The sequence below is a fragment of the Furipterus horrens genome, unplaced genomic scaffold (genome assembly GCF_987537825.1).
Source record: "Furipterus horrens unplaced genomic scaffold, mFurHor1.1.pri manual_scaffold_5, whole genome shotgun sequence".
NCBI lineage: Eukaryota > Metazoa > Chordata > Mammalia > Chiroptera > Furipteridae > Furipterus > Furipterus horrens.
The window spans coordinates 20086015-20099917 of NW_028327175.1; the positions used below are offsets into that span (position 1 = coordinate 20086015).

Sequence of the window (13903 nt, forward strand, 5' to 3'; positions counted from 1 at the left end):
GAGTAGAGTACATTTATACAAGTCAGACCAAAAGTGCTGGTTGAAAACAATGATTGGAAAGTATTGCTTTCCATGCAAAGTAAGAGAAATAGATTCCATTCTATATGAGTAATAGCAATAACATCTCAGCATTGTAGAGTATTTTTAGAATCTCCAACCATATTTAAATTCGTTCTACTACACCTGCACCAAGCATTTGTATAGTCAATATTTGATTACTCCTGGTGCTTACTGTTTCCTGAGGATACTCATTATGACCTTGAGCAGCTCTGATAGGTCTTTGTTGTAGTTATCTGAAATCATAATTTATTTAGATTCCATTCTCTTGATCACATGAATATCATTATCAAATCAAAGGCAGCTAGCACGTTCTTCTGTCTCTTTCCTTTAGCCATATTCCCAGTTATTTCAAGCACTTCTCATAACCAGTTGAATCAAGTCACTTTATAATCCCGGTTGCTTTCTTTGTCTCCTGGCAATATTCTGATATACAGGAAATGCTTATAGTCTGGTCCCCTTTAAATATGCCCACCGTATGTCCTAAAATGTGATGAACATTTCATCCATACCCTAATTATACCCTTTGATAGTCTTCAATACCCACAAGATCATGTTCTATCTCCTTAATATAATTTAAGAGGCACTCCTTGAACTAAATCACTTATCTTTGTTCATGTTATTGTGCCTCAGATATTTTTTCATAATTTTCTAAAACTTATAATCAGTTTCCCACACAAACTCCATGGCTTTGTTACTGTCATTGCAGCTTTCTGAAACACCTTTCTTCCTCTCCCCACTTTGTCTGCCTCACTTTGCTCCTCCATAATTTCTTTATGGTTTCCAACATCAGCTGAGCATCATGGGCAGGAAGGTTTGTCTGAACCAGAAGGTTTGAACTGGGTGTCTTTTCTTTGCACTTTGTAATGTCTTTTTTGTTCCTCTAGCCAGTGTTAAAATCTTCTGTTTATATGAGTCTGTCCAATGAGACTCTACATTGGTGGGATTGCACTTGACTGATTTTTATATGTTTCCATTCTAATACGGTGTCTAGAACATAATGGGCATCATATAATTGAACACAGTCTATACCAGCATTCTTCCAGAAATGTTATAGTCACTAAAGAGATTCAGTGGCAATTTTCTTAATTTAGTCATGAGCCAAATTGACTAAAGATAGGGGTACTGGGAGAAAATACTTTCTTGTTCAGAAAAGGAGTGTATGTAATAAGGAGAATTAAACTCATTATATCCTGTACAGCCTGACTTTCAAAGGCACCTTAACTTCATTGATAATTTTTGAGAGCTTTCCTATGTGACAGGATACGACAGTAAAATCCTAAGACATCAATGTATTCTCACTTCTCAAATCAATGAAGACTTATCAAAGGCAGACTAACAGTGTTACTAAAACCCTGGTTGTGTAATACTCAGCAAACTCCTGGTTCCTAAATCAGTTACTAACAAATATCGACAAGTTAAGAGTCATAAATCTCATCTATAAAAGCAAAGTTGTTTTGATTTAGCACCAAAATAATATGCAACTGCCATGGTTTCGAATAATCAGTCTGTCAAAAAAATACCTTACTATTTTGTAATATATATCTTAACTAATGTTCCATGATGAATGGATAAATCATTTTCTTGGATTGGGGATTTATGGGCTGATTATTATGATGTCATCTGCTTTCAGCCAGTGTTTGTAATGACCTTGCCTTGATTAAGCCAGCCAGAATAATAATGATAACTATATGGTGCATTGAGCCTTATAGCTAACAGAGCCCTTTCCTGTAAAATGTTTACTTAAAATCGGTAATACTATATCATAACAATTATAAAGACAACATTGATTACATGGTTCAAATATCAGCTCTAAAAAATTCTAGTTATGTGAATTTAAGCAAATTTCTTAATGTTTCTATGCTTTAGTTTCCCCATTTACAAAATGAGATTAGTAATACCCATTTTTGTTTTTTTGTAAATATATGTAAATATATTTACTTATTTAGTAAACATGTAAACATTTGGAAAATGTCTAACACATGGTAAAATTTCAAATTGTCTATTATTATAGTTGAAAATAATTATATACATATATATCACTATATTTCTATTGTTACCTAAAGATTTATATAAAGTCAATTTCTGTGGTGTTGTTTTTGCTTAGATTTTTTTTTAGTCCAGATGCTTCACACACACACACACACACACACACACACACACACACATACACACACACACACGTAAAATCTGTTATAAGCAAGAAGGTTAGTTAATAAAGAAGATGAAGACATTGTTAGCCAAGGTCACTGATGTTTGGAAAGGTGTCCAAATATATAGAGCAATAAAACAACAATGGCCCTCTAATAATATTTTAGGAAACCATTTATGTACAATAACCACATTGTCAGTTAAAATATGTCCCCTCAGTTTCCATAATGCAATTTTTTTTTTGTTTCTTTTAAAACAAAGATTGTATTTCTGCTCTAGCCTCAGTCCTTTGTAACCATTCCCAGATGCCCCCAGCTCTTCCCGAAACAACCATTAAGGACTTTCTACTGCTTGAAGAAGTTTTAATATTCATCAGGTTAAGGAAACTCATGGTCAGCTTTAGAATTTCAGTCAATGCTGAGCTTTCAAGGTGTCAGTACCCTAAAATAATATGAACAGCAGGGGTACTAAATCTTTCATTATTTCCAGGTTACCCTTGAGCATACTGACTTTGCAATAAAAAAAGTTGTCATTTACACTCTTCTTTATTGCAAGGTGGGTAATAGCCACAGGGAGAAAAAATAAGGAGCTGTGTCAAGTAAGCCTGACTGCTATGATTAATGTGTAATCATTGCACATTTGCATCTACTCTTTTCACATACAGGTACTTCATAGATTGGAAGAGTGATGGGGACAGCTACTTTACAATAGATGGAACTGAAGGAACCATCGCCACTAATGAACTGCTAGACAGAGAAATCACTGCGCAGTATAATTTCTCCATAATTGCGCGTAAAGTTAGTAAGTATGGCATGGACGGAATCGATGTTATACCGCAGCTTTTAGATTTAACACTCTTAAACGAGTCTCTGCTGAAGTGTTTTTCATTTTTGGACTGACAGCTGAGTGGTCTCCTGGGGAAACTCATGAACCTGTTCCTCTTTCTCATAGCATAAGTCCAGAGAAATGGTGACAGCTGCCAGTGAGCCTTGTTTGTAGGATTGCATGCATACCTAGTACTGCATTTCATTGTGTGACCTCATCCTTTTCCACCCTAGACCCTCATAAATCCACGGGGGTTCCAACTTCTCTTCCACATCTGGTCCCTGTATATTATTGGGAGCTTCACTGGCCAGGGAGGAGGACATAATTAAAATACAAAGTCATCCATTCTGAAGTATTTTCTGAAAATTAAGATGGCATTTTTAAAATTATCCCTCTTCCTTCTCTCTAGTATCAAAAGACTGCAATTTTTAAATGAGTATCACTGTGGAATATACATTAATTTTAAGGACAATTCTTCAAGGAGTCACTCAGGGTCACTAGGATGGTTAAGAATGGTTCCTTGTGTTGATTCAGGCTTGGTCCAGAAGAGAATCGTCTAGACTGAGTGATTACAGGTCTTATTTGTTTGGCTGGACAATCAAGGACATTATCACAACTCCCAAAAGTAACAGAGTAGGTGGCAGTGGTGACATCTGGCCATCGATACAGCTGTTTGTAACAACATTGTACCTTTCCAGTCTTGAACGATTTGGGAAAACCCCTTCTGAGCATTTTTCATTTTGTTTCCTTCTTATTTCATTTTGTGCATCTGGTACAGATATGCTGGCAGTTAATTTCACCTCTCAATGTGGGGGAAAAGCTAACTGTGAATGTTTCTGTTTCGGGGTTTTTTGATCAATCGCAACTCAGTGGGGTGTAAATAAGAAACAGTTCTGTTTATCTGCAACAACTGCTTCCAAACATGATTCGTCAGGCACCTATTCCCAGACCTTAATGAAATATTTAGCTAATGTCTTTACATCTAGATTATTCTGATTACTGTAGGTAAGTCCAATATAAAAGTAAATATGTCTCCCACCTTGTGCGCTGGAATGGTGACTTGTCATGCGAGAGGACTGACTACCCTGAGGCTGCTCTCCCAGAGAGGTCACGTGTTGGTGGTGAGGTTAACCATCGCAGGTCAGCACAGCCTTCCAACTGTACCTGCCAGTGTTTTAGATACGTGAGTGAAACCTGGAACCTCTGGTCCTGGCCACTTACCAGCTGAATACCATAACATACTTCTGTCAGTACCATGGGAAGTGAACATACACCCAGCCAATTGCTGCCCAAATACCCACAAAATTATAAGAATTACAAAGTGTGTAATTATTTCAAGCAACTACATTTCGGGGCCATTTGTTGTTACACAGCAATAGATACCTGCAGAACTCAATGACACCCTACATTGGAACTACGATTCCTCGGTTGTGGGGACACAGATTCTCTAGTCTGTTGGAGTGGAGAAGAGATAGGGGAATAAAAACACACAATTCTCTCTATCTTCCCCCATATAATATTTGGTTGCCACTGCATCCATGATTAAAATGGAATGGCAGTAAGACAGTTGCCAAAACACTGTCTTCTGTGATTTTTATAGTTATTTAATGTTGGGAGGGGTGGTCTAGCATCTCATCTGCATAGGAAATTGATATGGGTGCCCAGTTGGAGACTTTACAGCTTCTTCATTTCAGGGCCCCCTTGAGCAGCAAGCAGCCTTTTTGGTGATTTAGTAGTATAATTTCTCAATTTCAGCTCCCTCCTGCTATACTTCCCCCTGAGGAAATTCACATTTTTGTCATGCTAAGTAGGCACTTTGCAGGCTACTCTTCTACTGCATTGTTTGTCCTGCCATCTCTTGCCCTCCTGGCTCAGTTAGGCTCTGAACACAGATGACCCAGTAAGCTCTCTGAGCAGATATGATCTGAACAGACTGCCAACCTGCCCTTTGGAGTCCCTCCTACCCTGATTTTCTTTGTTTTTCTAAAGTCTCCTTTCACACTTGGCATCTCCTCTGCCCTCCAGTACTACATCCTATTACAATTACAGGTTATTTGGCATTCATTTTATGCTATCTGTCAATCATTTCATTCATCGAGAATATTGAGGAGAGTTGAACCATGTTGCATGTAGAAAATTAGCTTGAGTTTCCTAAAATGGTTGGGAATACAATATAGCGAAAATGAGTTGTCTAAGTTATTGAGTATAAGACCTCTGTGAACCATGTTACATTCAGGCTAATAGCTTGGCAAAGTAAGTTACCACTGACCAGAGGCAGTCTCCTCAAATAACTTTTGTTTTTTAAAGAAATATTGCCCATGGGTTATTAATTAAAAAACCATCTAATCTAAACTAAACCTTCTTATAAATACACACACAAAACTTGTGCATGTTTTTTGAAGTAGGAGTAGTACAATCTGCAGTTTAACTCAAGGTGAAAGTCTCAGATGGTTCATTGACTACTTGTATTGCATCTCTGGATGGTCTCTTTCTCCTCAGTGGCTCCCCAGATCACCAACCATCATCATACTGTGAGGGTACTTGTAGCAGAAGGTCTGGCACCCACTATCAGAGTATTGAGCTTCAACCATTTGGAAAATAGAAGGAAATCATGAACTCTTATAGTGGAAGCAAATATCATCAAGCCTCAAGAACTTAGATTTTTCAAACTTAGAGAATGCTGTTTTTAAAGTTATCAATATAATCAGGGCACATGCTGGCTCTGCCATACTACCCTGCTGACTATAGTATTTCCTTAAATGAAAATTAGGAAACCCTAGTATATATGGGGCCTCATGAGTTATATTAGACCTACTGGGACATGTGTAGAACTGTAACCTAGAAACACAATCTATGTATAGAAAAAATGTGAGAGTGTGGCAAGTTAATATTTCTAAAATATCCACCTTGCCCTGGCCTATTCCAGTATTTTAGTGCCATTGGGAAGTCTGAGGGGGAAACACTGTATATGTCTGTGAAAAATAAAGAGGCTAAACACATATCTTCTGGTAATTAAAGATTCCGTAATAAGAATAACTTATCATGAATTTATTTTCTCGAATTTACAGAGTTTAAAAGTAAACTTTATTAATATTCTAACGCATAATGCTATTTTTCATTGATTAAAATACCCAGCTGAGCAGAAAAATAGCATCATACTGAATGACAGAGAAATAAATAGCCCACATTAACCCTACCAAGAAGAACAAAACTGTATTAGTACACCTTATTGCAGATTGCATTAGCATGTTTGGCCCTGACTCTTCTATAAAAACTCTTGGGCAAAATGAAATGGGACAATGATTGAACAACTTCTAATTAATTAAAAATCAGTCATTAATCAGTGTTACTGTAGCTGGAGGTCCAAATAATTTTATTGGACTTATAATAATTATCTCATGCATTACTATTTTGCTGTTTTTATGATACTAATCTTGAGACTTTTTAAAGAGACAGAAACTTCAAAAATCCTTTCATTCAAATTATCAGAAATTTTCAACATGCAAATATTATTTTACTTTCTTTTTTGGGGGGGTGCAGTTATTATAACAAATACCTTTAGGAAAAAATAACTAAATATAACTACATTAAAACCCTAGAACATATTTTTTATAATTATGATATAAACTGATGATACCAGAGATGATTCTTTTCTTTGTTATTTAATTATCTGAATGGCAATGGATTGTTCCCATTCTTTGTGGAATAGGTCAAACATTATTGAATTGATTTACTAATCACTATATTTGGGGAATATTTGGTATGTGTATATATGTTTATTAGTTGGGATTAAATTTTAAGTAATTAACTTTTAAGGTTTTATATATAGATCTATTTTGTTATCTGTTCCTTTTATTTCAATATAATTCAAAGGATATCACTCTCATATGTAGAGAAAAATCAAACTCTGGGATTACTACCCATAATTCAGGCTCAACACAAATTTATACATTTGTTTTGATAAGCTTGTATAAACTATTGTTTATGTGCAAAACACTATATTGTGTGTTATGAGAAAACTAAGACTGAACTGTATTTTTAAGGAAAATCTTAGGAATAGTTAGAAACTGACCAAAATAAAGAACTTTAATAAATTATAACTATGCAGAATACTTTGAATTCCTCTGACTTCCAATTTTTAATGTGTATTCATATAAACTCCAGGTGGAGGTTACACAAAATTATGACTGACCAGAATGTGGTCATTAAGTGATCAAAAATTTAGATATAAATAAATAGATTTTGTGGTAGAATCTTGTAAAGGATTTCATTTGCTTGCATGCCAAATAACCAAAAAATGTGTTCTGAGACCAAATGAAAAACAAGTGCCTAATTTTTGTAGAGTAATACTAAGTAATAATAACTTAAACTAATAAACTGAATCATTCTAATAGCTTTATATACATAAACTTAAGTTAAATATTATCATTCACATTTTATGAGTGAGGCTTAGAATTGGAGTCTCATTGTAGAAAGTGGAGGATCAGATATATTTTGTTTGTCACTCATTGTCACACAGCAAATGACAGCCAAGATAGGATTGAAGTCCTGGACTCTCTCCCTACAAACTTAAGTTCACAGGGACAGCTATTGTTTCACCTACGCTTTACTCCACTAATTTTAAATGCTAAGCAAGAAAACTAGTCAAAATGATTTTCATATACATCAACATCAAAGTGAAACACAGTAAAAAGTATATATACATGTGCAACCTACATATAATCCTTAAAATTATTGTTAGTCTTGACATTTATGACCTATTTATCAATCAATAATCTATTTTATTTAAGTTTTTTAGATTGATAATCTATTAGAAATCAGTAATAAACTTGCATTTTAGAATAAAAATGTAAATGATGAAAATAGGGAAATATGTATGTATGTGCATGTCAGTGGTGTAGTTAGACAGATTTCTATCTATGCTCTGTTGGAATATATTAGCAGATCAGTCTCAAGCTACAAGAGTTTGTAATTATTTCATTGTGCAGGATCCTTTTTGATAATTTCTCTATATATTGAAAGGTTTTTATGTACCTACACTATGTCCCCTCCTACCTGTTGACCATGCTTAGGGCAATGCTTTCACAGTGCCAATGACATCAAGTAGACCCTTGACAGCATTGGCATAGAGCTGGATGACAATGGGCTTAACAAGGTCATCAGGGGGCTGAGCAGAAAAAACATTGAAGATGTCATTATCTGTACCCATTGGTGGGCTTTGGCCTTCTCAGTGGGATCTGCTGAGAGACATGGAAGAAGGAGAAGTTGATGACAAAATGGGATTTTGCTAGTTTGATTATAGTTTGGCTCCCCTGAAAAAATGATAATATATGTCATTTCTGACATCACTGATATCATATTGCCACATTTTATTCAGTAGAAGCAAGTCAGTAGTTCCAGACCACACCTAAGGGCACATACTTACAGGAAGGTAACTCATGTGTCTATCAGCAAGTGGGGATTATTGGGATCCACTTCAGAAGGTTGCTTAGCATATTAACTCTTGGCAACTTGACAAGTCATTCTAACTCTACTTGAAAAATGTTTATAGAGTCCATATTACCTGGCCACAAAATATTGTGAGAAATACAACAGTCTGGCTGAATTCATGAGTTAGACAATGAAAGCATAAAGTACTCTAAGAGAGAAAATAAAGTGGTTTCTGGAGGTCAGGTATAGCTCACATGGAACTGTTATTGAGCATTGTCTTTTAAACCTGAAAAATATATTGTAAGAGAGGAAAAGGGGATATTCTGGGTTAGAGAAGCATCTTAAGTAAATACATGGAAGTATCCAAGTTCATGCTGAGATCAAATAAAAGGAAGCCTGAGATCTATACTCTTAGCACCTTGCAAATACGCAACACAGTATTATTAGTTTATTTATTTTTGAAGTGCAATTTACATATAACATTATATTAGTTTCAGATACACAATGTAATGATTCAATACTTTTATATATTTTGCAAAATGATCACCATAATAAGTCTAGTTAATATTAATCAACATAGTTACAATTTTTTCTTGAAATGAATTTTAATATCTACTCTTTTAACAGCTTTTAAGTATTCATTGTGTTATTAATTATTGTTATCATGCTGCAAATTACATTCTCAGGACTTATGTATTTTATTACTGGAATGTTGTACCTTTTGACCACATTCACCCATTTCCCCCACCCCTCACCTTTGGTATCTGCTTCGTAATATATACAGATATTAAATCATTATGTTGCACACCTGAGACTTATATAATGTTGTATGTAATTTATATCTCAATTTAAGAAAGTAAAAAAAGAGGTCTGAGGCTTTATTAGAGACTAAAATGCCTCACTAAGAATTCATCAAGTTTTTCAGGAGGTTTTATGAGCCTATCTTTATTGCTGTTTTTTTTTTTTCTTCTATATGTGTCCCCAGTGTAATATTATGTCCAAAGAGGAATATCACTGCTCCAAATTTCCTCATCTTGTAGATTTGGAAGCTATAAGGTTGATGCAAAAATAATGTCTGATTTTGAGGTCTGTTTTAAAAAATGAAACAGCCCATGATTATGAAAATATTTATTTGTTAACATTACCTCCTTTGCTCTATAGAATCTCATTCCATCTGTCAAGTAGCTTATAAATGCCACCCTTGTAAAATTCTTTAGGTTTTGAAGCAAAATATGAATCCAATTCATTTTCAGCCTCTTCTCTTGATGTCAACCTAAGACCATCAAAATGGTTCTGTGGTCCCTGAAACAAGTGATAATCAGAAGGAGCAAGGTCAGGGGAATATGGAGGATGAAGCAATATTTCCCAACTAAGCTCTTTCAAGAAGTTGTTGGTGAGTCGAGCTGTGTGAGGATGAGCAGTATCGTGATGGAAGATGACATCCTTTCTGTTGACTAAGGAGGGTCGCTTTTGGCCCAAAGCGGCTTTCAAATGACAAAGTTGTTCACAATAAAGATTAGCAGTAATTGTATGATTGTTGTCTAACAGTTCGTAGATTCCTTCCATATCCCACCATACACTCAACATGATCTTCTTTGGATGAAGTCCTCCTCTTGGTTGTTGAACTCTTTTTCCTCCTTGACTGATTCATGATCGGTGGCATTTAACGTTATGGTAAAGGATCCACTTCTCAGCACCCATAACAAGCCTACCTAAAAATGGTGCCTGAAGGTGTCACGAAAGCAATGATTCACAACAAGCAACACGCTGTTGCAGATTCTGTGGAGATAGTTCGTGTGTGACCCATTTTCCAAATACTGAAACCTCTCTGATCCCTAGCACGGTTGTATGCGCTACATTAAATTGTTCTGCAAGTTCCCTGGAGGTGATGGTGGAGTTTTCTGTGACAACAGCTTCCCACACTTTGGAATCAAAATTTTTTTGGACAACCCTCTTCTGGCTCATTTTTCACACTGAAGTCCCCACTTCAGAAATGGGAAAACCACCTCCTGCAACTTCTTTCAGTCACTGCATTGTCCCCATAAGCACTTTGAATAGACTTTGCTGCTGCATTGGCAACTTTGTAAAACTCATAGAGTACAACATTTCTAATGTGGTCTTTAGATGGGACAAACGGGTGTAAATATTGCAGACAATTATGAACAATACTTCAATAATTAAAAAAAATAAGATATGTTAGTCACTGTGACATCAAAAAAATATAAGAAGAGGTACAAATTTAATAAATACTATCTAAAACTTTCTTTCAAAAAAGTCAGACATTACTTTTGCACCAACCTATTTGCTCTTAGATCTGTTAAGCCAGCACTGGCTGGTTTATATTCTGTTCACCTGGGTAACTGTTTAACCTCACCAGAAAAAAGAAACAAGGGTGAGTCTGGAATCTTTGTGGTGTTTAACTAGGACACATTTCTCCCTAATTTGGCCAGTGCTTTTTTCAAAAAGTTATTATAATTTCTACATACTTTAATTGAGACTAAGTAGGCTTTGGCTGGCCCGTTCTTCTCTACAACTATCCTTCAACTTCTCAACCACGGTCACCTGAATAAGAATAACCTAGGGTATGTTTTAAAGGACAGATTCCTGGACCTCATTCAAGACATAAAAAATCAGCATTTCATAGAATACTGCTAAGATATCTTCATTTTAAGCAAACTCCCTAGGTTATTCTAGTGAATACTAACGTTGGAATTAACATGCCAAATTCTCTAGTGTCCTGAATATAAGCATGGATTTTGGAAAACAAAACAGTGGAATGAATAGTTACACTTACTCAGAGAGTATAGTTGACTTTTGAGGACTAAATATAACCATTGGTTTTAATTCTAGGCTGAAGTTACTTTCTTCCTTCTGTTGCTCAAATAATTGCCTGGCTTTTATTTTTCATTGTCACCTTACTTTACATGTATGAGTTTAGGTAATTTATTTATTGTTCTGTAATTTCCTGCTTCCTCCCACCTCAAAGTATATAAAACTATTTTGTATTTTCAAAGAAAGGTAAGTTTGATTTATACTAGTACTGGCAACATTTCAGTAGTACTTGTAAGAGTAATACTTTGAAGAGAGAATCACTTCACAATTATAAAACTTTTATAATTGTAAGGGGTTATACCTTTCATAAGCCCTGCAATGTATCATTCACATGGAAATAATAATCATTAACACCACAATAATCATCAACTTAATTTAGAAAAGTATCATTTTAACAGTGTTAAATGCTGTGTAAATATAATAAAAGTAAAATTTATGTTGTAATAGCTTATATTTTATTTTATGTTTTCAACTACTTATGGTATACTACCATAATCAAATTGCTTAACAGTACTTTAAATCAGTATAATTACTCCATCAAACTCATATACACAATGGTATTGCTAGTCTTATTTTTTCTTAATCAGTATCAAATTTCCTCATGAAATTTACCTACATGCAGAGCTTTGCACCTGAGGTTGAAGTTTGGATAAAAAAATGTGGATATATTCAGTAAATTCCGTTTAACATCATCCCATGCCAAAAAAAATAGACTATAAAAACAGGGAACATTTTTACATGGAAAATATTATTTTATTGAAATTATGCACTATATTTTATCTATTTGTAAAATAGATGATCAAAAAAATAGTGATCTTCTCAAGTCTGAATTCATAATATCAAGGATTTTATCATGTATATCTTTGATGCCCATGGTCTATTATACTCTGAAACATGTAGATATGTGTGTAATTAGTGAATAAGTTGTGATTAGCTTTGTACTAGTGTGAAAAATATAATGTTACAGCTCAAGTGAACATAACATTTATTTAATTTTCAAGAAATTTATACTCATCATGACTATAAATGTATCAGCAATATTTTAATACTCATTTATTTATTTCTTGCTACGTATTAAACACCATCCTTTATGCTCAGGGCATAAGGTTTACAAAGGAAAAAAATGTTCTTCAGATGGGCTTACAGTCTAATGGGCATCAAACTAGGTAAACTGGCAATAAGAGTACTATGTTATAACGTTAATATGTAAAATAAGCAAATAAGCAGGGAATTATGGGTTCACACAGAGAGGTACAAGGGAAATTCTTCAGAAGAACACAACATCTAAATTCAAAAGTAAAAAATTAGAATAATAATAGTAAAAGAATGTTAAAAAATGTATGCCAGGTGACAGAAATGTAATATGCCAAGCTCTGGAAGTGGAAAAAAACAAAAAATACTGAAAGAAATATACATTAATGTAGTGTATGGGGAAAAATAAGAGTGTTTAATAGGTAAAATTCTTCAATTTCTCATTCTATTTCTGTATTTCTGTGTCTGTTCTCTCTCTGTACTTATCTCTCTCAAGTCATTCCTCCCCACTAATAAAGAGAATACAGGTAAGAAATATGAAGAATTTGTTTCTTTCTTTCCCAGAGTGTTCTGATGTTTTGATTTGAACCTGACCTAATTAGGTAAATGCTGAGGAGATAATCAAAGACAGAACTTGATTTGACTGGTACTTCTGCAAATGTATTCTGGTTTCAAAGTGGTGAAAGGAGGAAAGCAGGATTGGAGGATGGTAGAAAAATAAAAAGTTTGTATAGAAATTTAAGAAAAAAAAACTTGTATGACATAACATCACAACAGGGAGGATAAAAAGAAAAAGTCAAGAGATGATATTATAAGACTTAATATCACTTGGATGAGGGAATGAGGTGAATGAACAATCACCATTAGTGGTCAGATTTCCAGACAGACAGCAGAGAAGATAATATTACCATAAACTACAGTAGAAACTAAAGAAATAGAACAGATGTATTGCACAAAGATTGTGTGTTCAGTTTTGAATAGGTTGAATTTAATATTCTTATTGTTTATCCAAATAGTCATGTAATCAATGTGGATACTGGTCAATAAATCAAGAGGGGGGCTTTGATTTGATAAATGAATTTAGTAATAACTAACAGATCGTAATGAGTGAGTATGAAAAATGAGAAGTGAGGCAATGAGGTATACCTAGGCCATTTAAGGGATGGGAAAAGAGACAAGAGTGAAGATATGATAGCAGGCAAGCTGTTAGTGGGCACAAATGAATGGAGAAACATTTAGGAGATTTTGGTCAACGAATTTGTTGAGGAACATAGCAGAAAGGGGAGGATAAAGGTTCAAACACAGCCTTCTGTTTTGCACATTATATTCTCATTGCTGTACCTAATCCACCTTTGTTTCTTTTTTTGAAAATATTTATTTAATTATATATTCAATTTGCAACCATTTACTAGACACTGTGTTAAACTCTGGCAGTTAAAAGATAAATATGACAAAGTTCCTGTTCTCGAGGAATTCAGAATGTCTAAGGCTTTGTGTTATTGCAAATATTGAAAATCAATGATAGATTTACCCTACTGTTTTCACTGGAAAAAAAATAGATTGGTGGTATTTTTAA

At 34.5% G+C, this 13903-nt stretch overlaps 1 protein-coding gene across 1 annotated transcript in view; it reads left to right on the forward strand.

Moving 5' to 3' along the window:
* The window catches only part of CDH12 (cadherin 12), a 231730-nt gene that overhangs the window by 195406 nt on the left and 22421 nt on the right, over positions 1-13903 (forward strand). Inside the window, exon 8 of the mRNA XM_090278898.1 lies at positions 2873-3009. Coding sequence (XP_090135024.1) covers positions 2873-3009 — 137 coding nt within the window. The remainder of the gene's footprint in view (positions 1-2872; positions 3010-13903) is intronic.